This window comes from Bubalus bubalis, chromosome 1, assembly GCF_019923935.1.
Source record: "Bubalus bubalis isolate 160015118507 breed Murrah chromosome 1, NDDB_SH_1, whole genome shotgun sequence".
In the NCBI taxonomy this organism is placed as follows: Eukaryota; Metazoa; Chordata; class Mammalia; order Artiodactyla; family Bovidae; genus Bubalus; species Bubalus bubalis.
This window is the reverse complement of record NC_059157.1, coordinates 31,161,448-31,187,255: the sequence shown is the minus strand read 5'-3', so window position 1 is coordinate 31,187,255 and position 25,808 is coordinate 31,161,448. Positions and strand designations below refer to the sequence as shown.

General features: G+C 40.1%; 2 protein-coding genes across 7 annotated transcripts in view; one reads left to right on the top strand and one right to left on the bottom strand.

The window, feature by feature from the left end:
• Positions 1-1,927: 1,927 nt before the first annotated feature.
• RWDD4 (RWD domain containing 4) lies at positions 1,928-11,646 on the bottom strand. Of its 3 annotated transcripts, none has more exons than XM_006075129.4 (8): positions 11,410-11,643; positions 9,974-10,054; positions 7,848-7,957; positions 7,616-7,763; positions 6,346-6,463; positions 5,428-5,477; positions 5,289-5,291; positions 1,928-3,745 (listed from the first exon to the last, which is right to left on the bottom strand). In XM_006075129.4, the coding sequence occupies exons 1-8, from the start codon at positions 11,431-11,433 to the stop codon at positions 3,713-3,715; spliced, it is 567 nt and encodes a 188-aa protein (XP_006075191.1). In that variant the 5' UTR covers positions 11,434-11,643; the 3' UTR covers positions 1,928-3,712. The 3 variants fall into 3 exon arrangements, with proteins under 3 accessions (XP_006075191.1, XP_025136100.1, XP_044794403.1); XM_025280315.3 differs by having other exon boundaries at positions 7,848-7,953; XM_044938468.2 differs by lacking the exon at positions 5,289-5,291 and having other exon boundaries at positions 11,410-11,646.
• A 257-nt stretch (positions 11,647-11,903) lies between these two features.
• The window catches only part of TRAPPC11 (trafficking protein particle complex subunit 11), a 38,921-nt gene continuing 25,016 nt past the window's right edge, over positions 11,904-25,808 (top strand). For all 4 annotated transcript variants that reach the window (XM_006075128.3, XM_006075127.3, XM_044938463.1 and 1 more), the window contains exons 1-9: positions 11,904-12,043; positions 17,047-17,271; positions 18,121-18,290; positions 19,514-19,584; positions 20,412-20,526; positions 21,283-21,382; positions 21,743-21,816; positions 23,387-23,483; positions 25,502-25,635. In XM_006075128.3, coding sequence (XP_006075190.2) covers positions 17,068-17,271; positions 18,121-18,290; positions 19,514-19,584; positions 20,412-20,526; positions 21,283-21,382; positions 21,743-21,816; positions 23,387-23,483; positions 25,502-25,635 — 965 coding nt within the window. In that variant the 5' untranslated portion in view covers positions 11,904-12,043; positions 17,047-17,067. The remainder of the gene's footprint in view (positions 12,044-17,046; positions 17,272-18,120; positions 18,291-19,513; positions 19,585-20,411; positions 20,527-21,282; positions 21,383-21,742; positions 21,817-23,386; positions 23,484-25,501; positions 25,636-25,808) is intronic.

The following is a 25,808-nucleotide window of genomic DNA, read 5'->3' as shown; positions in this document are numbered from 1 at the left end:
GTAGAATTTGAAAAGGGCATGATTTTAAGAGTTCAAAACAGACAGGGAAAAGCATATAGGAATTAATCAAGAGTTTGCTGCCACTGAAACCTCAGAGGGACTTAGATTTTCCCAGGATACAAGGTCTGAGTCTTAAGTATGTTCCTTCACCAATGAGGTGGGTAGTGACTCAGGACACCGACTGTGCTCTATCAAAACACACACACCACCACTTTGCAGTCGCAGCAGAATGAAGCGCTAGGGGACAGGATTCTTCAGGCTACACACGGGGCGGTAAGGCTGGTCCCTTGTAATTCCACACAGGAAAACCTTTCTCCTTATCTCCTGGGCTCTAAACAGTATCATCAATTAAAGCTTTCGAGGTTAATTTCTAACCACTTAATCATGAAGCAAGACGTTTCTCATCTGTATCCTCTGCTCTCTCACTGGGACAGTTTATTCCTTACTTTATAACTTGCATTCTCTTTTATGAAAGAAGAAAGAACTGATCATACAGAACCGTTTGTGGTTTCAAGTATCAAGAAGTGTCCCAACAGGCCCAATCTTGGTGGGAGCCACAGAAATAGATCCTTATAGCGTCCAGAAGGACACAGAGAAACGTCCAAGGTCACTTCAAATTCCCCAGATGCCAGTAGTAACAGACAGAGGAACACGGGCTGGGCAGGGATGCTTCCTGTCTGTTTCATCACCACCATAGGTGGCTCAGACGGCAAAGAATCCGCCTGCAATATGGGAGACCTGGGTTTGATCCCTGGGTTGGGAAGATCTCCTGGAGAAGGGAATGGCTGCCCATGCCATTATTCTGGCCTGGAGAATCTCACAAACTGTATAGTCTATGTGGTCGCAAAAAGTTGGACACGACTGAGGACTTTCACTTTCCTACTTTCATAAGCAGATTATAATTTGTCAAAGTATGTTTTTTTTTTTTTAAAAATTGGCTGCACTGGGTCTTAGCTCTGGCACATGGGATCTAGTTCTCTGAGGCGTCTGCCTGCAGTGCAGGAGACCCGGGTTCGATCCCTGGATTGGGAAGATCCCCTGGAGAAAGAAATGGCAACCCACTCCAGTACTCTTGCCTGGAATTCCACAGACTCAGGAGCCTGGTAGGCTACAGTCCATGGGGTCTCAAAGAGTCAGACGTGACTGAGCAACTTCACTTTCACTTTCTTTCAACATTCCACAGTAGATTTGTGGTCCTTTCTATCGGCTGCACAGAGGTTCTACCCACTCCTTACCATCCTGGGTTGAGGGTTTTTTTTTTTGAGATGGCAGCTCAGTCAGTAAAGAATCTGCTTGCAGTGCAGGAGACCCAGGTCCAACCCCTGGGTTGGGAAGATCCCTTGGAGGAGAAAACGGCAACCCACTCCAGTATCCTTGCCTGGAGAATCCCATGGACAGAGGAGCCTGGCCGGCTATGGTCTATGGGGTTGCAAGAGTCAGACACAACTTAGCGACTAAACCACCACCACCACGGCGGGGAGGAATTTAGGCTGAAACCCAAGAGGGAGATAACTTGCTATGAGTTGCAGAAGAGCACATGTATGTATACCTACATTTACCGCTCCATCCAGAACCAACGTTCAAGACAAGAACTCTTCCCCAGGGGCCCCACGAGGGCCGGGGTCAGCCTCATGTGTGCTGTGCATGCGTGTGTCTCTACCCTGAGTTAATCCTGGACTTCATCTCCTGTCTTCTGGGCCCCCGAGGCTGTGAGAACTAAAGGTTTCCAACTTGCCTTTAAACTTTTTAGACGCTGGGTATTTCTTATCCTCTCATCAGCTCATTTAAAATATCTTTTTTTTGGGGGGGGGGGGTCCAACATTTTGCACCATTTCTAGCTGGATGGTACATCTTGCACTGTAAGTCAGAGCAGTTATAAAACCAACAGTTCTCTCTCAAGTGACGTGAAATAAAACATACAGAAATGTCACTGGGTAAAATTCCGGTTTTATTGCTTATTACATCATTCCATACAATTTTACTTAAACAGACTTTGAGAAAATATACTGGGAGTATTAACCAGATGATGGCAACCTTGACGAGGGTGTTCAAGCATTTCACGTAAGGTAGGAAGAGGGCCCACTGCCGCCATCACCCCCAGAGTCTGTACATTTCATATAAAAAGAGTAAAAATAGTTCATTGGCATTTAACTAGCATTATTCTTTGTAATCTATGAGCCACGACACACCTGAATAATTTCAGAATCTTCTGCATAAAACAAAGCATTTTTTCCTACTAGCAGATGTAGCAGTTTCAGCTTCTTCAAAAAACAAGCAAATTGGCACAACAAAAATTACACACACAACATGAAGACAAAAGTTAGTGTATTCCAGTGGTCCTGAATTTTGATGTCTCTGTCGGACTAATCCAAGCAATACAAATGTGACTCAGCATTTAAGAATGAGACTGAGTTTCTTCACTGTAGTTACGCTTACGTTAGAATTCAAGCGATTTAACTGACGCCTATGTGAACCTAGCAAAAACCACGGCTACAACAATCTGCTCTTTTGCTAAGGAAACGTCTTTAAAAGTTTACTATTCGTTAGAAACTCAGACCCAAGCTGCACAGGTATAACTTGAAGGACCAAGAGCCAACCTTTCCAGAAACCATGGCAGTAGTCTAAGTATTTTTGAAGCTGGGGAGCATATGCTATCTCACATACATGTCAGTAACTTCCTGGTAAAACTGCACTAATAGCTTCCTCTGTTAATGACTTAAAAAAAAAAATTCCAGCAAGTACTACAGTTCAGCATTTTAAAGATTTCCAAGTCTATTTGTACATGGATGCCCGGGCTGAGACATACATTTGGGTACTGGAAAAGCAACAAGGCTTAAAATGTGGTTTTATGTGAAACCACTTAGAAGAACTCAGTTACTAAACAACTAAAAATACACAATGGATAAATAGGAATTTATTAAAACCGCTGTCTTTAACAATAAAAAAATTAAATATTAAGGCATCTTTTACTCCCATCTAGGTATATGCAGCAAAGAGAAATGGTTTAAACAGGAACCAGCACTTCTATTCAAATATTTTCTAATGTATTTGGCAGATCTTTTATTTTTTTTCCTTTCTCTGATTCCACGTATCATTGAAAGCTCTCAGGATCAAACATCATTACCCAAATCAAAAGTATTAACAGATATACATTTCTTAAAAAGCAGTTCACCCTTGAAAAATAAAAAGGACCTAGAAAGAACATTACGTATAAAGTTCAAATACTAGTATTTAAATTTCTCTGAAGCAATTTACGCTTCAGTAATTAAGAGAAAGAAGGAACAAAGACTTAAAGACGAGAAGCCTGTTAATACGGATCATACTGTGAACACACTGTTCACTCACTGTTCTCCACTGGGATAAGAATTTGCAAAGGCTGGAAACCCCTTTAAAAAATATCACATCCACTGGAATAAGATCACATAAATTGACATCGATTATTTGTAACTCCTTGTATTTGTCCATTTATAATTGGTTCCATAAAGTATACTAAACAGTAACATTTTCACCTTTTATTAAGGCAAGTTTGTGAAAATAATACAACCAGATTCCCTTCATGAACTTTCAGCTTGAAACATTTTTTTTTACATAAGAAACATACAAAACAATTGTTTTATAAAAAGCCACCTCAATACCAGAAAAGAGTAATGAAAGATTTTGAACCCCATTTACTTATTAAAGGATGCTCTTTCTTCGTCTCAGATTCCAAGGGCTATTCATCGTCTTTAGAGCCAGTTTTGCTCAACTACAAAAAAAGATGAAAACAAATATTCAACAAGTTTAAGCTACGTCTTATCTGAGTTCACTTTTTCCACTTAAAATCAAAAGTCAACCCACTCCAGTGTTCTTGCCTGGGGAATCCCAGGGATGGGGGAGCCTGGTGGGCTGCCGTCTATGGGGTCGCACAGAGTCGGACACGACTGAAGTGACTTAGCAGCAGCAACATTTATAGTTAACAGAACAGGCAACAGCGTTCAGGTAATTTGTACCACCTAAAGATTTCACCATGTGGAAATACTAACACTTTTAAAATTCAGGCTCAGCTACTATAAACATGATTCTTTGATAATATAACCTCAACAGCAAAAGGAAAAAAAATTCCTTAAAGCTTTCCGAGAAATAAATTGGAACCAAGAGTATATAAAAGGTGCCATTTATAAAATGAATGATATTTTTGTGTTTTTTAAAAAAACAATAAATTCTAAAATTTTAAAATTGTGGTAAAAAAAACCATATTAAGATTTATCATCTTAACCAGGCAATTCTTAAAATTTTGAAAATGGTACAACTCTTAAATTGCAAGGTCAGCCTCTTGCCTAAGAAGACGATAAGAAATAAAGATCAACCTCAAATCTCGTGGGTTGGGTTTTAGGCCACTGCGGTAAAGCAAACATCACAATAAATCAAGTCACACAGATTTTCTGGCTTCCCAGTGAATATAAGTTACATTTACACTATACTGTTGCATTATGTGTAAAAGAACAATGCACATACCTTTATCAAAAAATACTTCATTGCTAAAAAATACAAACCCTTGTCTGACAATGCAAGATTGCCACAAACCTTCAATTTGTACAAAACGGTATCTTTGAAGCAGAATAAAGTGAACTGCAGGAAAATGAGGTCTGTCCATACTGAGTTTCTTTATTCCAAGTGCAGTTCATGGCTCCTCACTCTCAGATGACTGTGTACTTGGTTTTAGAACCACATAAATTGCTTCAAATAGTTTCTATAGAAAAGGCCCAAACAGCTGGCTTCAAAATAAACTTTAAGAAAACACTGCTTTTAAATTACCCGTATTTGTGGGTCCTCCTTGATCCTAATTTTGGATCACGGGAATTACTTCATACAGCACAGGGACACTAATTGGCATAAAAACTCATTTCACAAAGTCCCAGATAGGGCATTAACTCGCTGTGTTAAGGATCTGTTGATGAGGAATGCAAGACAAACACTGAGAGAAGTGGGCCGAAAAGCCCAAGTGGGAAGTAAACAATTCTGCACAACAGAAACAAAAAACCTTTCTTGAGGATGGTGGGCAACCACATTTAGGGGTTTGTCCTAAAAAAAGTACTTCACCTCCACTGAGAAATCAAAGCACTCCTTTTCATGACTTGTTCCTTCAAATTCCATATTATCTATAACTTAGAGTTATGTTTTACATAAACAGTCACATTTATCGTAGTTATAACTCACTTCTACAGATTTTCCACTATTTAAAAAACCAAAACCTAAAACTGAGGGGCTAGGGAAGAGAAAAATGTGAAGGATATTTCAAAAATACTTACATGCTGAATGTGAAAAAGGAAGCACAGACATCGGTCCAATGCAAAGATTGATGGGGGAGAAAATGGAAGAGGAAAATGTCATTACTTGACAGCAGTAACTGTAACAATGTTACAAAGAGGAGAACAAAATGTTACAAACCTTCACCACATCAACCCAGTTCCATCCCCGAGGAAGCTCTCCTTTGTGATCTAGAGGAGAAAAACGGTAACTTTATTGCTAAGACCAATCAGTCATACTTAAACTTAAATAAGATTTTTCTATACTATTCTATACCACAAATGGATTAAAAATCTAAATCATTTATTATTAAGGCAGAAAAACAGCCTATCGTCATTCTGCACTGAAAGCACTATTCCCCAGGGAGTACTTGCAAGGCGTTTTAGATGTACTGCCTTTCTTATTTATCCTCTTCCCATTCAAGACAAAACCTGACATCACGGAAAAAAGATGGAGGTGAGCTGGTAATGCCAGGAAGAGAAGCTAATTAATTTATTAGTTTGATGCCCTTGCACAACTTCCCTGCTTTATACAAGGTCCCCGCTTAATGAAATAAGTTGTGTCACTGTGCTGTTCTGTGAGTTATATAAATAGATCAATTACAGAAAAAAACCGTTATTTATTGTATTATGATCTGATGGTAGACCAGACTTCATTTCAAATGAAAGCTGTATTTCAAAAAAAAATTTCAACAATATATTTATCTGTCATAAAGGTAAACAAACAGGAAAATTCCAAACATGTCAGAGAGGGTATCAGTAGGACACATATTTGTTCACTAGTCTAATATTTGACAGTATTCAGACTCATGTATACTTTGCCCCTTCACCTTCTTCTTAAATGTTTCTCTCTTGTGGTAGCTCAGTTCAGTCGCTCAGTAAAGTAGTAGTAAATATTTTCAATATGTATTTGTGACTTAAAACTGTCTCTGATCCAAATGGTTTAAGAATAAAGAGTGCAGAGAACCAATATTCTAAATCTAAATAATACTTACTAGGCACCCATATCACATCAAAAAGCAGTCAAGTGTATCATAAAAGAAAAAAAAATAACACAAACCTGTTTTATCTGCCAGCTTACGTTTCTGGGCTTTTGAAAGTTGTTCCTTTTTATCTTTTTTCTTACTTGATGGAGCTGTGTTAGGAGTTTCAGCTGAGATGATATTGCTTATGGATGTCTAGAAAAAAAGAAATAATTCTTAGACTCTTGCCTTAAAACTTACTGAATTAAACTAAATATGTCCACATCCTGAAATGAGCTGACAATTTTTAGGTCTGTGAGGTAAAAGACTCTTTCATTATTATATTCATTAATCCGGTCAGGAAGCTCAGCACATGACTGGTTTTACTCTCCTAAAAGTTCACACTGAAGGACATAATATTGTTACACTGTTATTACCAGATCCTTGAGAAAGAAGATCTGATACCAGGATTATCCTAAAGCTCTGAAGTGCCGAGGTAATTTTACAACACAGTTCATTTGCTATTATTTGAAAGTTTAAATATGTCTTTAGAAAAATCACTTGTGTACCTACTTAGAGCCTTCTGGTTCCCAGAGGAAATGAATGAAAATTTTTAAATATTTGAGTTCATGGAGTCAGAGAGACAAAAACTGAAAATGCTTACCAGGTGCCAAGCATTGCTGTAAATGTTGTACATATATCACTCATTTGATTCTGAGTACAATCTTATGAAGTAACTACTACTATAACTCCCATTTTACAGATGACAAAACTGAGCACAGCAAGATTAAGAAAGCTGCCTAAAGTCACACAGCAAAGAGTGCATTCTCAGGGCCACAAGGTCTCGCTCCCAGTGCAGGAGTCACCACCGCCCTTCTCTGCTTCTCTAGCTGCCTCTCAGGGTCCAGCTGTAACTATCATTTTGAATGTAATACAAAGTCTCCTTCCAAGCTGTCCTGGTGGCTCAGTGGTAAATAATCCATCTGCCAATGCAGGAGACACCAGTTTGATCCCTGATCCGGGAGATCCCACAAGTTGAGCAGCAGCTAAGCCGGTGTGCCACAACTACTGAGCCTTGCTCTAGAGCCCAGGAGCTGCAACTGCTGACGTGCAAACGCTGAGGAGCCCCTGCTCCACAAGAATAGAAGCTGCCACAATGAGAAGCCCATGCACCGCAACTAGGGAAAAGCCTATGCGGCAAGGAAGACCCAGCACAGCCAAATAAATAAATAAATAAACTAAAAAAACCCCACCAAAAACAAAGTCTCCTTCCAATTAAAAAAATACATAAATAAGTAGTAAAAATGAATCACTAGTAGCATAAAACCAAAACAAACAAAACATGGCAAAGTCGAATCCCCTGCTCACAGCAGAATGAACGGGATGATGGTTCTCCATGAACTGCTCCTTATTGTCCTTGGCGTATTCAAACAACGTGTAGGTCATGGCCGTCCCGAGGTGGACTTCCACTGCTTCCTGTAACTTGGCTAATATGCTCTGTTTTACATCTGATGATCTGCAATGCACAAGAAATACACCGCTAAGAGAAAAGTAAAAAAGGGAGTTACCATGACTGAAATGACAACGTAACAGTACTTACATGGTGTTGTTAAAAAAGGCATTCATGGATATGATGGGAGGTGTCTGCGGATAGGTTTCTGTCCAGGAAATCTCTATGAGGAAGGCTTTGGGATCCCCATTTTCACCTATCTGAAGAAAAGGGGAATCTTAGGCTTGTAAAAAGTTCTACACAGACAGAATATTAAATGATGATTGTTAAAATGATGACCTCAAAAGCTTGTGATCAGATCAGGAATGTCGTTATTTTGAAAAGTTCAAGGGGACGAGCTAAGACCCTGTTGACGGTGAGGGCAGTGTAAACGTGTGTGACTTTTAACGCACTCTGAGCCTGTTTTAACAGCTTTGGTTGATGTCCACGGCCTGCCTCCAGTCTTTCCCAGCAGCAACTATATATCTTATATATACAGTTTTTATACCATCAATGCTTTCTGAGGACAAAGAGAAGATATCAACCATGAAGAACAGGAAGAGAATAGATAAAATCCACACACTTGAAATACCTCATCTTTCTCTTCAGTTTTCCAACTGCTAAATCATAATAGACATTAGGAACATGTAAATGGATTGGCATTAATTAGCACAATCTCAAGAAACTAGAAAATGAAATGTAAAATTCAGAAAAATAAAGAAAGGGCAGAGAGATAAGGAAGGAGGGCCTTAGCCTGGGCGACAACTCCTAAGTTTTTATCTTTTTATTTATTCTATTTTTGAGGTGTAGTTGAAATAGATTATGTTAATTTCAGGTGCACGACATAATGGTTTGACATTTCAATACACTGCAAAATGATCACCACAATGAGTTTAGTTAACATCCACCAACACACACAGTTACAGGGTTTTTTTTTTGTTATGATGAGAACTTTTAAGATCTACTCTCTTAGCAACTTTCGAATACACAATAGGGTATTATCAACTGCAGTCACCATGCTGTACACAATATCCCCAGGACTTATAATTGGGAAGTTTATATCTTTCAACAGCCTATTTGACCTGAGTTGCTTAAAGATCTCTTTTTTTTCTTTTGCTTTCCCCAGCTTTTTATTTTGAAAACATTTACAGAAAAGCTGGAATAAAACAATGAACACTACACACACTTCACTGCATACAAATCCATCAGTGTCTACACGATAGGACACCCACATATCCTGCAACATCCTCAGTGACTAACTGCTGGTGTTAGCGCAGACATCGGGGGAGGACGGGGGGCTCTCCCATTCGCTAGGGTAGGGGGGCCATGGATGGGGAAGTCTGGGGAGGTGACTGGATGCAAAGAGAAGGGCCCAGTGCTTAACTTCACTGTTACCTTTGGCCACTAAGTCTCTGTTGTTCTATATATGGAGTGATGTGAGGACTGTGGAGCTTGAAAGGGAACTGAGAAGCAGTGAACAGAGAGGGGAGTTTCTGAAGGAAATAACTATAAAGGATTTATTTCCTGTGAGGTCAGTAACAATCATGCATAGGATCAATTTATTTTAAATGGTGACAATGTCAGCAACCATAAACCTTTCATAAGTCTTTTACAAAAAACCTTCCCCTACCACCCGCCACTACTTAACAGTTTGGATAAATGGTCTATATTATTTGTTTATGAAATCAAATACTGGTGCTGTTCCATGCTTAGAAAGAATTATAAGCAACATGTGTTTTAAAGAAAAATTGACATTTCATGTATGTGAAAAATATTCACACATGTTGATAATATAGAACTACAAAAATATCAACTTTTCTTGACTAAGCTGTAAAGCAGTAAGAAGAAAACTAGGCTTGGCCTAGAGACCTGGATTTTAACCCTAACATTTATCAATATCGCTGTGGAAACTTGGGAAGTCAGGGCTGAGATGCTATCTTTAAGATTAGAAGGTAAAAACCACAATTTCTAATGTTTCTTCCATTTCTAATACTTTATATTTCTCTTATACTAAACACACATTTATCTTAGTTTGAAAAAGCTTCTGAATTAAGTTTTCAAAGTTTGAAAATAACTGATGTCATGGTGATGAGTTTTCATTTTCATTTAAATGTGTCAGCAAATCCAAAGACATAGTAAATGTAAGCCACTAAATTAAAAACAAACAAACAAACCAGCATTTTAAAAAACAACTTCCCAACAAAGTAGCAAGTGCTCCTCTTCATGTCAGGTCTTACCCTGTATTGAAATGAAACTGGACTTAATTCCCGGAAACTTTCATCTCCTTCATAAATAGAGCGTAACGCCTCCAGTTCCATCTGAAAGAAATGAATTAAAAGGGTTTTGTTTAATCGTACAAGTGGATTAGAAATAGAACATAAACTTATAATATGTCCACAGTCACACAATTCTAGATGACTGAAGGAACTAATAAGAGTGAATGAATGGAGAAAAGCTAAAAGGAACCAGTCAGTGTGAGAAGAGGAGGTCTGCAAAACTGGGCAGGAAAATGATCTTCAAACATCTGAAAATCGGTCCTATGAAAGAAGAATCGAGTTTTATTGTTAAATGGAGATCTGGTTCTCACTGCAGGAATTTTGCTTCAGTATATCTGAGACAGAGAGCAGGCATCTGTTTTACTAATAATTGCCCAAATGGTTCTAGGTGGTGGTGGTCCCTGGGCCAAACTGGAAGGAACATTACACTGTACGCTGCACACTTCACAGTAAGAACTGTTCAAGCCTTAGCTTAGAAACTAACCTGGCAAGAGTATTTTAGAAGCATTTGGACGTCATGGCTTGTGGGTCTTCTTTAAAGGTAACTTTCAACCCTGAGATTCCATTACTTCTATCATGTACTGATAAAAGTGCTAACTTTCAAGCAGTACATTCTAAATGAAGAGTGAGATTGGGATTATTTATCTAGGAGACTGGGATTCTAGACCCGATTTTACCACAGACTCACTGTGCAGCCCTGGGACTGTCACTTTATGTTTGTAGACCCTTCTTCTCATCTGTACACATTACACATTTAGAAGCTCCCTCTAGAGATGACCTGGAGCATCCCTTCCAACTCTCACGTCATATGATTCAATGTCAAGGTGGCATTTCATGAGAAAAGAGTGTAAACCATACAACTACCCTAGTACATGGATGCTCAAAACAGACCTCGTATCTACTGGAAAACCATCAGGTGGATAAATGATTCCTTCCACCAAGCTATATGGCCAGAAGACACTAGGGTTATTACTTCCCTGCATCAGAAATTTAACTAACTCAATTAACTTTCTCTGCCGGTCAACAACAGATTCTAAGATGTAAACGAGATAGGATTCTAAGAAGCCTAACTCGGAACGCTAAACAACTCCGGGGTTTAAGGCCAACCAAGTGCACCGGTTTGCGGGCCAAGGACACTCGCCCTTATTATCAAGAGACCCGGAGGTGGGGGGCGGATCCCCGGCTTTGCAAAAATCCAAAACTGCGGGTGGGGGTGGAGGTGGAGAAAAAGCAGAGGCGGGCCCCCACCCCGGCACGCGTACCGGGGCCTCTCCCCGCAGGACGCCGGCAAACTTGGGGCTGCTCCAACCAGATTGCCGCCTTGGGGGCTAGGGGCACGCGCGGGCGGAGAGGGGCACCGCGCCTGCGCGGGGAAGGGGCGTCCTGCCCGGACTCACCTCCTGGTCCTCGTTGGCACCCATCGCCCCGGTCACGGGGCGCAACGGCGTTTCGTGACAACGAAAAGGAAGCAAGGGCCGTGGCCCCGAGGCCGGGCCGCTCCCTCTCCGGCTCCCTGGGCTGCTGAGACACACACTTCGCGCCGCAGAAGAGTCGCGCGCCCGCGATGCCCGGGCTGAGCAAACCCGTCGGGCCGCTGGCTGGGGACGCGAGGCCGCGGCAGCCGGGGCGCCGGGAGACTTGGAGGAGAGGCGGCGGGGCGGTGACCACAAAAGCCCCGCCCTCTCCTCCTTCTCGCTGCTCCTATTGGCTCCTCCTTTCCCCGCCCCCCCCAGCTCCTTCTCCTCTAGGACGCGGAGCCCCTTCCTTACGTTTCCGGGAGCGGCGTCCAGTTCCGGTGCTGCGATTGGTGCATAGCGCTGTCAGTCAGGTCCGGAAAGTGCTTCCTGTGCCTGCGCAGGTGGGCCCTGGGAAGTTTTGCTTGCTGGCCCCGGCGCAGGGGCGGCGGCTGAAGGGACGACTGAACCAGCCTCCCCGGCGGCGTTCTGTGACATCTCTGCCTGCTTACTCTCGTCCTCCGCCGGCTGGCGGTGAGCGGCCAGAGCCGCAGCTGGCCCGGGACTTGCGACCTGAGTGAGTCCGAGTCGGAAGACCTCCGGGGCCGGTAGAAACCGCCGAGGGAGATTGCTAGCGCCTAAAGATGCTGTTTTTTTTGGTGGGGGGGGGGGGGAGCCTGTGATATCCTACGGCATCAGCGAGTGCATTCCTCTTTTAGCTGCTAAAGAAAAGACGCCCCAGCTTTAAAGGGGGTGGGTCGGGGAGGAGAGGAGGAAGGTAAGCGTCTGCCTTTAGGGCTGCAGCGTTTCTTCACTTGAGCTCCGGGGAGCAAGATTCTGGACCGCGGGGCGGGGGGGGGGCGGGGGCATGTCTTTCCTAAGTCGGGCTTTTTGCTTCACACCCTCAACATCAGCTTTTGTTTCACCGTCCCGGCCTCAAGCTGTCCTTCCTCTTTTGATCGTTTTTGTAGTTGGACATCGTTGAGTCCCATCCTTACCGGCCTTGTGTCCTGCGCATCCTGAACCTCCGTTAACTAAAAAATAGGGACTGCATTATTATTGTTATTACCTGCCACTTTTTTTGCAGTCTGTCATTCTTTCTAAGGGAACTCCCCTGGTGGCGCTACTGGTAAAGAACCCACCCGTCAATGCAGGAGACATAAGGGTGGTGGGTTCGGTCTCTGGGTTGGGAAGATCCCCTCGAGGAGGAAATGGAACCCACTCCAGTATTCTTGTCTGGAGTATCCCATAGACAGAGGAACCTAGTGGGCTACAGTCCCTGGGGTCGCAAAGAGTCTGACACGACTGAAGAGATTTAGTACTCACACATTCTTTCTGTGGAGAAGGAAATGGCAACCCACTCCAGTGTTCTTGCCTGGAGAATCTCAGGGACAGGGGAGCCTGGTGGGCTGCCATCTATGGGGTCACACAGAGTCGGACACGACTGAAGCGACTTAGCAGCAGCAGCAGCAGCATTCTTTCTGAGAGTCTTCCTTATAATTGTATGATCACGCCAGCTTCCAGACTACTTCCCTTGCACTACTTGCTCTCCCATCCAGAGTGTTTACTTCCTACTTCTACAGCTCCTTTCAGGCCATAGTTTGGTTAGTTGCCTCATTGGTTTCTTCCAGGAGATCTGGGAATTTCTCCTATAGCCTGTCATCGAGATCCATAGAACCTCTGCTTATCACCTTTGCTGATATTCTTCCCATTTTTTTTGGCTACTGATTAGGCATAGCCATTTCAAATGCAAAAACTTCCTAAGGTAGTATGCGGCAAGACTTTCTGATATATTCTCATACGGTAATTTTTGGTACACAGTTACCATCATTTAGAGCTGCATAGTTTAGTATAATAGCCAGTCACCATAAATGGCATTTGAAATAGACTAGCCTGATTGAGACGTGCTCTGAGTGTACAATACACACCAGACTTTGAAAGACTTAGTATTAAAAAAGGTAAAAGGTTCCACTAGTAACTTTATAGTTATGTTGAATTGATAATATTTTGGACATTGGTTAAACAGCATATTAATAAAATTAATTTCATCCTTTTTTAATGTGACTACTACAAAATTTGAAATGATTATATATTAGTTTATGTTATGGACATAACATAAACTCTTGGACAGGATTCTGATTTTAAGTGATTAATAGTCATTTCTGTTTCTCCTTATTTCCACCTTATTTCTCCTTATTCAAGGACCACAGCTAATTCTTTTGAGTCTTTGGGGTTATTAAAGGAAGTGGGCATTTAGGGCTCTAATCTAGATTGTTTGGGATCAAGCAGTGGCACTTGGATTGTGCTTTGACCATCTCTTTTTTATTTTCACCCCAAATTCACTGAAACTAGAATGGCTATTTTTCTGAACATGCAGCCCTTTGCCCTCATAGCTTACTCCTGTCCTCAGAGTATCTGGTGAAGCAGTTCTGAAATGTCTGTCTATTGTAGACATCTGTTGTCTCTGGTTGGCTTTCCAAACCATTTATCTAGTACCCAGTGTTCCTTTAGTACCTAAGGTGAGAAGCCTAATAGCCTTTCCTAAATCAGCTTTTCAGGTAAAAATACTGTTTCAGTGGCCTACGTGCTTCTCACAGAAATTGTGTGTGAGTCCTATATGACATGCTGGTGAAGATAACCTCTGAAACCAGTCTTATGGTACATGTGTATGGAATCAAGAAATTATTCTTATAATACAGTGATAATTTTGTTTGCAATAAACACATCTTTATATGATTGCTTTTGTAAACTTAGTGCATCTTGGATTGATACAGACTGCTTCTCAGCTAAAGGACACAATAGAAATATGTTCTCCTAGAGGGTTCCATTCATTATTAATTTTTCCCTTGTAGATTTTCCTTTAAGTGATGTATTTGCATTAATTGTGGAGAAATGAGAAAACATAGCTATTTAGATAATTAGCATACAATTTTAATGATAGCTCGGGAAATCAGAAATTAGACGTTAGCAGTTACAAAGAAATTAGAGATAATTGTACTTTATTGTATAAGTCATTCATTACTATTATTATTTTAATAACTGAAGTAGGTAGTTTGATCACCCTCCTGCGATTTTGGTCTGTTCATCCTGAAGTTCTGTGTGGTTTTGAGATGTTACAAGAAATAGTGGTTTGCTTAAAGTTGACTACAGTCATTGTACATGTTGTTGTTCAGTCGCTCAGTAGTGTCCCACTCTTTGCAGCCCCATGGACTGCAGAATGCCAGGATTCCCTGTCCTTCACCATCTCTCGGAGCTTGCTCAAACTCATGTCCATGCATTCGGTGATGCCATCCAAACTCATCCTCTGTCATCCCTTTCTCCTCCCGCCTTTAATCTTTCCCAGCATCAGGGTCTTTTCCAGTGAGTCAGTTCTTTGCATCAGGTGGCCAGAGTATTGGAGTTTCAGCTTCAGCGTCAATCCTTCCAATGAGTATTCAGGACTGATTTCCTTTAGGATGGATTGGTTGGATCTCCTTGCAGTCCAAGGGACTCTCAAGAGTCTTCTCCAACACCACAGTTCAAAAGCATCAATTCTTGGGCACTCAGCTTTCTTTATAGTCCAGCTCTCACATCCATACATGACTACTGGAAAAATCATAGCTCTGACTAGACGGACCTTTGTTGGCAAAGTAATGTCTGCATTTTAATATGCTGTCTAGGTTGGTCATAACTTTTAAGGAGAAAGCAACTTTTAATTTCATGGCTGCAGTCACCATCTTCAGTGATTTTGGAGCCCAAGAAAATAGAGTGTCATTGTTTCCCCATCTGTTTGCCTTGAAGTGATGGGGCCGGATGCCATGATCTTCATTTTCTGAATGTTGAGTTTTAAGCCAACATTTTCCACTCTCCTCTTTCACTTTCATCAGGAGGCTCTTCAGTTCCTCTTCACTTTCTGCCATAAAGGTGGTATCATCTGCGTATCTGAGGTTATTTACATTTTTCCCGGCAATATTGATTCCAGTTTGTGCTTCATCCAGCCCAGCGTTTCTCATGATGTACTCTGCATAGAAGTTAAATAAGCGGGGTGACAGTATACAGTCTTGACATACTCCTTTTCCTATTTGGAACCAGTCTGTTGTTCCATGTGCGGTTCTAACTGTTGCTTCTTGACATGCATACAGATTTCTCAAGAGGCAGGTCAGGTGGTCTGGTATTCCCATCTCTTGAAGAATTTTGCATAGTTTGTTGTGATCTACACAGTCAAGGCTTTGGCGTAATCAGTAAAGCAGAAGTAGAACTCTACCTTTTTTCATGATCCAACGGATGTTGGCAATTTGATCTCTGGTTCCTTTGCCTTTTCTAAATCCAGCTTGAATATCTGGAAGTTCACAGTTCACATACTGTTGAATCCTGGCTTGGAGAATTTTGAGCATTACTTTGCTAGCGTGTGAGATGAGTGCAATTGTGCAGTAGTTTGATTATTCTTTGGCATTGCCTTTCTTTGGGATTAGAATGAAAACTGACCTTTATAGTCCTGTGGTCACTGCTGAGTTTTCCAGATTTGCTGGTATATTGAGTGCAGCACTTTCACAGCATTATCTTTTAGGATTTGAAATACCTCAACCTCAATTTGGAATTCCATCACCTTCACTAGCTTTGTCTGTAGTGATGCTTCCTAAGGCCCACTTGGCTTCACATTCCAGGATGTCTGGTTCTAGGTGAGTGATCACACCGTGATTATCTGGGTCATGAAGATCTTTTTGTACAGTTCTGTGTATTCTTGCCACCTCTTCTTAATATCTTCTGCTTTTGTTAGGTCCATACCATTCTTGTCCTTTATTGTGCCCATCTTTGCTTGAAATGTTCCGTTAGTATCTCTTTATTTTCTTGGAGTCTCTAGTCTCCCATTCTATTGTTTTCCTTTGTTTCTTTGCATTGATCACTGAGGAAGGCTTTCTTATCTCTCCTTGCTGTTCTTTGGAACTCTGCATTCAGATGGGTATATCTTTCCTTTTCTCCTTTGCCTCTAGCTTCTCTTCTTTTCTCAGCTATTTGTAAGGCCTCTTCAGACAACTATTCATTTTTGGATTTCTTTTTCTGGGGGATGGTCTTGATCTCTGCCTCCTGTACAGTGTCTGTACATACCTCCGTCCATAGTTCATCAGGCACTCTGTCTATCAGATCTAATCCCTTGAATCTATTTCTCACTTCCACTATATAATTGTAAGGGATTTGATTTAGGTCATACCTGAATGGTCTAGTGGTTTTCCTTACTTTCATCGATTTAAGTCTGAATTTGGCAATAAGGAGTTCATGATCTGAGTCACAGTCAGCTCCCGGTCTTGTTTTTGCTGACTGTATTGAGCTTCTCCATCTTCGGCGGCAAAGAATATAGTCAGTCTGATTTTGGTATTGACCATCTGGTGATGTCCATGTGTAGTTATTAAATTTTAATAGGTCCAATTCAGGAATTAAAGTTTTCCCATTTGCTCTCTTCTTTCGGATTTGCTCTACAGTTTGTAAACACTCAAAGTCTTTTGCCTTTTTGTAATATTTCCTGAATGGTAGAGGTTCATATGTTAGATGAGGATGTGGGCTTTTACTAAATTGATTATTGATGTATTAATGTTTGCATTTCAGAGTTTTCGTGACGTCTTAAACATGAGCCCCACCCAGTGGGACTTCCCTGTGGAATTATGTTGTCGGCCTATGGCTTTCGTCACTCTCACAGGCCTGGATGTGGTCTATAATGCTGTCCATCGAGCTGTCTGGGATGCCTTCTGTGCCAACCGGAGGGCTGACCGGGTACCGATTTCTTTCAAGGTGCTCCCAGGTGACCACGAGTATCCTAAATGTAGACCCAAGGTAATGACATTACTTGCAAGGGGACCCTCCTTCTCCCTCTGTCTCTCCTTCTTTGAGTGTGTATATCTTTTTTGTTCCTATATCTGTGCAGGGAACCCCCTGAGTTTATCAAGGGCATGGTTACAGAGGTGCATGAAGAAAACTCTAGATGTTTTCATGTGTGTAATACGCTGCAAGTTCCCAAGTTGTTTTGTATCCTGTCCTCTCTTTCCTCATGTGGAGTAAAGGTTGGACCAGCATGAGCTGGAGTAGTCTGGGTTGATGCAGGTGCTCTGGGGGTGATTCGAGAGTTTCTGGGTGGTTCGGGCCATCCCCTCCCACGACATGGCACTCCTGCTGACCCGCAGTGACTGCCCTTCTGCCACTGTACTTAGGAATTATCCTTCCTTTTTTTCTTTGACCCACAAGGAGGAATAATGCCATCCTGGCCACATGACTTAGAAACAAATGAAGCCATTTTGGGGTTTAGAGAACACCTGAGCAGCTTTTATAAGAGCAGAATCTGGGATAGTGAGGAATATAAGTAGAATTTATTGGGGAAGGGGCTGTTTAATTCAGCCTCTTGAATTTGAAAGCTGGACATAGTTATTTGAAAGACTTGAAGTCATTAGAAATGCTTTGGCTTTGGTCCTTCTTTAAATGGTTACGGTACTGGCTCTAGGGTTGAGTGTCTACCTCCAAAAATTGCTCTCTCTTATTTGGTCTCTGTAAAAAGTGTTATCTTTAAAAAGTGTGGCATGTGTGTATGGAATGAGAGAAATACACAGAAAGTGCCTGCATTCCATAACAAGTGCTCTCTGCTGTTCTCGTTGTCAAGTACCTCTTTTCAACTTTGGCCAATGTTTGCAGAGAACTTCGTATGAATGGTACATCCCCAAAGGGATCTTAAAGACGGGCTGGATGAACAAACATCTGAATCTGGTGCCAGCCCTGGTGGTCGTGTTTTATGAACTGGACTGGGATGAGCCCCAGTGGAAGGAGAAGCAGTCCGAATGTGCCACCAGAGTGGAAATAGTCAGGTATGGTCCCCTTTGTCAGGTTGACCGTGTGAGGTCAGACCTACCTCTGGAGCTTACGGACACTTACTGAAGGCAGCTGAGTGCTGTTAAGACTGCAGTGGTCATTCTGGTATCACTGGCCTCTGGGGAAACCTGTTGACTTGCTAACAGGTAGCATTGCTGCTGCTGCTGCTAAGTCGCTTCAGTCGTGTCCGACTCTGTGCGACCCCATAGACGGTAGCCCACCAGGCTCCCCCGTCCCTGGGATTCTCCAGGCAAGAACACTGGAGTGGGTTGCCATTTCTTTCTCCAATGCATGAAAGTGAAAAGTGAAAGTGAAGTCACTCAGTCGTGTCCGACCCTCAGCGACCCCATGGACTGCAGCCTTCCAGGCTCCTCCTTCCATGGGATTTTCCAGGCAAGAGTACTGGAGTGGGGTGCCATTGCCTTCTCCGACAGGTAGCATTAACTGACCTTAACTTACAGTATGCTAAGCAATGGGAAGAAATTTCAGACAAATTGGCCTGAATATCCAAATGTTTTTTCTTGCATTTATATATATTTTTGAACTGTAGTGGTTTATTATTTAGCCTCATAAAGCACTTTTTGCTTTATCACTGTTTGTTTCTAAATAATTCTTTTGGATGACTTCTCTAACATCACTATAAAGAAATAAGTTGTTGTGTAACTTTTATATTAAAGTATATGTTAAACTTTTGCCTTCTAAGATTTTTTTGTAAGAAATAGGAGCTCAATGTGGGAGAAGGCAATGGCAACCCACTCCAGTACTCTTGCCTGGAAAATCCCATGGACGGAGGAGCCTGGTAGGCTGCAGTTGAGGTCACTAAGAGTCGGACACGACTGAGCAACTTCACTTTCACTTTTCACTTTCATGGATTAGAGAAAGAAATGACAACCCACTCCATTGTTCTTGCCTGGAGAATCCCAGGGACGGGGAAGCCTGGTGGGCTGCCGTCTGTGGGGTCACACAGTCGGACACGACTGAAGCGACTTAGAGGTAGGAGCTCAATGTGAGATTATACTTTTAAGATTCAAATCATTGTGGCATGTATGTTTCATTATATGTGGGGAAAAAAATTCCCCTAATCTTGATTTTTTTTTTTTTAGTTTGTCTTTCTTGGACTAAATTGTCAATCTTGTATCTTATGTAAAATCTTGAATACACTTTTTAAGTAAAAACAGTTTAATTATTAATTCCTCTTACTGCTCTTTTTCCGCTGCAGGCAGAGTTTACAAGGGAGAAACACCAAAGTTGCAGTGGTTCTGATTCAGAAGAAAACCCCCTTACCCCCAGGTAGCAGAAGGTTGCTTAACAACTAATTGATTGGTTTATCCCTCCAGTTATTACCAGAAGGCATCATCTTTAATATTAAAATCTTTTGCATTCGGTTATACGAAAGATGGTGTGTTAACCTTAAAAAAGTGCCAATAACACAGGAGTAAATGCTTATTATAAAAAAATTAAAAACATTAAAGAGTGCCGATCTTCTCAAGTCCTGCTCCCTTGTTCCATTCACCTCACCTAGGGAGGCACACAGTAATTGACACCATAGTTGTTCACTTAATGTTTAAAATTAAAGAAGGTTTTTTTGCTTTTGAGATCTAGTTGAAATTATATTCCTTACATAATTTTTTTTTTTTTTTAATTTCCAGTAGGGCAAAGAAAAGTGCTGGGAGTGGGGGGTGGTTCTAATTTTCTATAAGAAAATGTCTTATTTCAAGTGCTTATTTCTTCTACCATCTCAAACTTTAGAAGCCAAAATGTATTTTTGTTTCTGTGTTGAAACTTGAAGTGTCTTAAATAGTTTTCCAAACCATTTTCATGAATGGTTTTATTGCTTTTATTTTTAGTTATGGTTTTTGAAACAGTTATGTGGTATATCTGTTGTTATTCCTTGGCCTGTCTTGGTTCTGTAGAAAATTCCACAGTGTTTTTCTATGACAGAGATGTATGGTACAGCTTCTAAGCACCCCACAGAGCTCTCAAGGCCCCTGGGGTCCTACAGATGTGGTGAAAAGTGGCTTGAGTTTTTTTTTTTAATTACGTTGTACCAATTTGGGGAAGTGTTCATTAAGAAAAATATATTGATTATCTCTCTTTATGGAACTTGTTGTCAACAGGAGAAGATGTCATTGCTTCAGAAAGGGCTGCAGCTTTATGCAACGCGTGTGAGCTATCAGGAAAGTCTTTGTTTGTACTGCCCCATACAGACCACCTTGTGGGTTATATTATAAGGTAAATAACCGAGACAATATATTGAATTATTTAAGTTTTGACTAATCCATTTTATTTTACTTTTTTGCACATTTTGCTTAGATGTATTGAAACCCTTTTATAACTTCAGAACTCTTCCAAGGAGGAAGAGCCTTGAAGGTCAATCTTTGTCTGACTTTGAAGTCAGCTTTCTTTCATCCCTGGGAAGATACTTCTGATACATACTTATTTTCATAAGCAGAACTCTGAGTTGTTTACCCATCTTCAGGCAATTTGTTTCCTCTGTAATCTCATAATTATAGAATGAAGCAGGATTTAACTTACACAAATGTTACTTTCACTTCATTTGCTAGTTCTCACTTCAGGTCCCTTTCCTGTTAGTTTTCTTTATCTTCAAACCCTAAATGTTACAGTCGCAAAAACAGTCAAATCTAATTGAGTGTTAGATATCTTATTTCTTTCATACTTATAAAATAATAAAATAATTGGAGTGGGAGTAATCTTAGAGCTTACCTAATTTTTACAAATTGTAAGAGTTATTTTTATTGATTATTTCTTAGACTGTAAATAATTTTAAATGGCTTTTGGTGGGTCTTATTTGTGGATTTTTTTCCCCTAAAAATTTAGTTTATAGTTTGTTTTACTTTTTATCTTATGAAGTAAATCAGGCATTATTTCTGTCAGGATTTACTTTCAGGTCTTAGAAATGTGATTCTTGAAAACACTTTGGTTTAAAGTAACTTTAGTGTTTGAATGTTTTGTTTTTTTTTTTAACAGATTAGAAAATGCCTTTTATGAACATGCACAGACTTATTACTACACTGAGATTAGAAGAGTGAAATCTCATAAAGAATTTTTGAATAAAACAACACACCAGGTACATGTCTTTTCCTAGAGAAGGAAATAGTAGCAGCATTCTAGAGCAGATTATTCATCATCAGTTATTTTTGAGGAGATTAAAGTTCTTAAATACTTTGATGTTTTTAAATGGCTTCTGTACTTTTGAAGTTTTTTTTTCAAAGCTTTTAAAAATTAATTTATCTTTTGTCCTCTTTGCCCTTAAAGCTCATGAAGATATATTTTATAGCCTTCTTAACTACATTTGTTTACTGGAATAATCCTTGAACCTTACTTTCGAATATTTTCCTTTATACTTTTAGATTTCCTCTTAACAAGCATTGTTATTTTTATATTTTTAAGAGAAGATGTGTAATGTATTTTTTTTCCTATTTTTCAGCTTTTATTTGTGAGACATCAGTTCAAAATAGCTTTCTTCAGTGAGTTGAAACAAGATACACAAAATGCTCTGAAGTAAGTTTCTAACAGTTGTCAAACGAGATTTTTCTTTATGTTAACAATAACATATTAAGAGCAATTTCTGAATCACAACCAAACTTTAATTTTTAAAATGTTTATCTTGGTTAGATTCAGGTTCGTAATATTCACTTTAATTTTTCTAGAGATAAATGGAATATAATGTTTGAATTTGGGGGAAAAATATCCATCTTATTATCAGAAGTAAATTTTATAGTATTAGAAAGCTTTCTGTTCTAATTAATTTCATGATCTAAAGAAATAGAGTACTAAAATTTTTCCCATCCTGTTGCCTGCTTCTCATTTGTATACTCAGTAAAACCCTTGTGTTAAGACTGATTTTCAAAGTTTAATATGTACTGAACATTATCTGAATCAGACTGAATTTTTTAAGGTGTGTAGTACATTTATTCAATTCAACTATGATTTTAATTAATTTGTTTTCAGTTTATAATACCTGCCAGTAGCATCATCTGTTAATTCAAAGGCTCTGTTTAGCACTTTGAAGAATAGTTGCAGAGGCGTTGGCAGTGGTTAGATGTTTTATCCCTTTGCTTTTATTTTGCTACACAGAATATAGTAAAACATCTCTTTCTAGCTTAACTGAATTTTTTAAGATTGACAGTGCCAGTGTAGCAAAAGGATAAAAACCAGCTTTCTATCCTAAAATTGAGCAAGGACTAAGTATACTTGGGAGTGGAATAGAGAAAAACTATAAGTCAGTCTGTCATTCAGAAGAATATTGCAGGAACCTCTTCTTTTTTGTTTCTGATGAGGTGCTAAACACCAAATCGTGTTTTATAAATCTCAGCAACTTCGTATATAGTTTTACCTGGTTTTAAAAGGTAGTGTATTTATTGTCCATGGTATTAGTGAAACACCTTCAATTCTAATTCTGTTCAAAAACAGTGCTGGAAAGAAAGCTGTTACCTGGAGAAGTTAGGCGCGGTTTTCTTTGGAGAAGACTGCGATTTTTCTCATTACCTTCTGTCTTCTATCAGACTTTGCTTTCTCACCCTGTTCTCTCCGTAAGCACTAGCTGCCCTGATGGTGTCTCCACTGAGCCCGTGCCCTAGACCAGTGGTTCCCACGTCACATGGAGAGAAACCTGGCTTTAAAGCTGCTGACCCATCTCTGTCTTGATGGCTCCTTATTTGCTCGTACAATGTCTGTTTGTTTGAGGAGCTCAACAATGATGCTTTTAAAAATTACTTGTTTTTTTAACAGAATGTTAATTTTGCCATGTAACTCTTGGTCAATTTTCAACTTTACTTTTGTTTTTTCAACTTATTTCTTGTCGGCTGTAGACAGATGTTAGTGACCGAACAACGTGCGGTGTGTTCTGATCTTAGTGAAAAGACGTTGCCTCCTCCCACATATAACGAATCAGTGTATCATTTTCCAGGACATCAGAGACTGATCTGTGTATGTTGTTGCTGAAGCTATTGAGTGTTAAGACATGTTGAGTAAATATCGACTCTGTTATTTCTGGCAATTTTGCTGATAGGAATCTTTTCTTAAAATCAACCGGCATCATGATTAACCGCCTTCCCCATGTTTATATTAGGAATTACAGGACCGCCTATAACCTTGTACATGAATTGAGAGCCCATGAAACTAACATTCTGGAAATTAAGACCATGGCAGGATTTATAAACTACAAGGTAATATTTCCACTTCCAAGAATAAGGAATATTTGGCTTTAAATATGGGATTGTCCGCTTAAGGTTTGAAAATCCTGACTAGTCACTTGCTCTGAAAAGTGATTACTTGATAAACTGTGTTAGCACTCAGTCGTGTCTGACTCTTTGTGACCCCCCCGGACTGTAGCCCGTCAGGCTCCTCTTTCTGTGGACTTCTCCAGGCAAGAATACTGGAGCGGGTTGCCATTCCCTTCTCCAGGTGGTTAATTGTGTTGTACTCCTTTATGTCCCTTATCTCAAGGGCTGCCCTGGTTCTTAGCAGCCTAATTGTAGTGCTTGGTTATGAGCTATGGGTCCCAGAGTTCTCATTTAGAGCAGTTTTATCTTTGTAAAACTCCTCCAGGAGGGTCTTTTGTATTTAAGTAGGCGCAGGAGACAGTGAGAAGAAAGCTGCCTCTAGTACTGAATTTTAAAAGATGCAATCTATTAGAACTGGGTAAGCTTCCTTGGTGTAATGGCATAGGTCCAGAAAAAGTGTACTTATTCCCCTTAGAGAAAAGTTTGATACCTGTTATGTGAGCACTTTAAGATTGTATATGGTAGAAGTAGATACCTCTGGAAGATAAGAGAGGCTGTTTGTTGTGCTTTTCATCTTTCTGCACCCATCTTTTAAAGAGGCTGTCTCTGGGTTAGTGATGTGAGAGCAGACAGACACTTGATTCATTATTCGTGTAAGTGTAGATTGGTACACCTTCTACAGAAACTATTTTTTTATAATGACTGTAAAGATTTAAATTTGCACATTCCTTTTGACCTAGCAATTCCATTTCTGGAAATTTATCCCACATCTGTGCTAAGACTTACAAATCACATGTATGAGGATATTTATTGCATCTTGTAATAAGAAAAGATTGCAAACCCAGCAGTAAGTGATTGGTCAACATAAATAACTCCGAACAATGAAATACACAACTGTTAAGAATGAGGCAGCTCTGCATATTGAAATGGAATGATATTGAAAATATATTGGTAGATGAAAAAAGTGAGGCACAGAACAGTATATTTAGTGAAATGCTATTTGTATGAAAATAATATTAATAGTTCACATGTAAATGCATGCACATACTTGTCTGAGCATAGACTATACCACAAATGCCAGGAGCTGGTTGCCTTTAGAGGGGGAAATTGGACCCCCAAGGGACAGGGATGGATGAGAGAACAACTTTTCATTTATTCCTTTTTACCTAAAAAATAAAATCAAAACTGCTAATAAGTATGTGAGCTTCCCAGGTGGCTCAGTGGTAAAGAATCTACCTGCCAAACAGGAGACATGGGTTCGATCCCTGAAGCTTCCCTGGAGGAGGGCATGGCAACCCACTCCAGTATTCTTGTCTGGAGAATGCCATGGTCAGAGGAGCCTGGCGGGCTACAGTCTGTGGGGCTGCAAAAGAGCTGGACGTGACTGAGTGACCAAGCCACAACAGTAAGCGTGTAGAAATAAATTTAGGCTTTGTTTCTTCTTTTTTTTTCATTTACCCTACATACGTATAGATTATTACTTTGAAATAGTATCCCAGAGAAAAATTTTTCAAGAATTTCTGTAATCCTTCTTTGATACAGAGGCTACTGTGCTTTTATTGTGCTGCAGAATATCTTTCACTTTCTGACAGTTCTAAAACTGAAAGTTCGTCTGTCCTTTCTCAGTTACCTGTGGGAAATATTTTATTTTTGCCCATCTTTATGCTCTTCACTGGGTTTAATATTTCCTTATGCTATACCTTAACAAAACTTTCTAAGGTATAGAATAGATTCACTACAAATAGTGAATAATTTTGTTTCATTAATTGATGGGCTATAACCTTTTTAGATAACTTTTCTAACAGAAAATCAGTTTTGTTGTACTTCAATTCTATTGAACTTCAGAGCTGGACATTCCGTAGTTTTTTTAAAGTTAGTCTCAAATTTTATGTACTTTTAAATGAACACACCTTTGAGTTTCGTTTTCTTCTTAACTTTGGTGTTGGTTTTACATCTTGCAGATCTGTAGGTTGTGTTTTCAACACAACACCCCGCTGGATGCAATCGCTCAGTTCCGAAAGCATATTGACTTGTGCAAGAAAAAAATTGGAAGTGCAGAGTTGGCTTTTGAGCATGCAGCATGGATGTCTAAACAGTATGTTTTAAATTTATTTTCAGAATTTTTTTTTTAATCAAATTCTTGGAATTTGGAGGAATGGAGTTAGCATGGACTTTGGTTATAAATTGCACTAAGATTTTTGTCAGTAAGTAGGTTTTTAATGATCTAGCATGTTTGGTGTAATGGCAGTTATTGATTCATACAGTTCC

Bases quoted from the DNA above. Each gene is read 5' to 3' on its own strand.
- RWDD4 (XM_006075129.4), bottom strand. From the start codon at position 11,433: ATGGGTGCCAACGAGGACCAGGAG. The intron at 7,958-9,973 runs GTAAGACCTGAC...CCTTTTCTTCAG, and splicing joins CAGTTTCATTTCAATACAGG to ATAGGTGAAAATGGGGATCC. The intron at 7,764-7,847 runs GTAAGTACTGTT...TGTGCATTGCAG, and splicing joins GCCTTTTTTAACAACACCAT to ATCATCAGATGTAAAACAGA.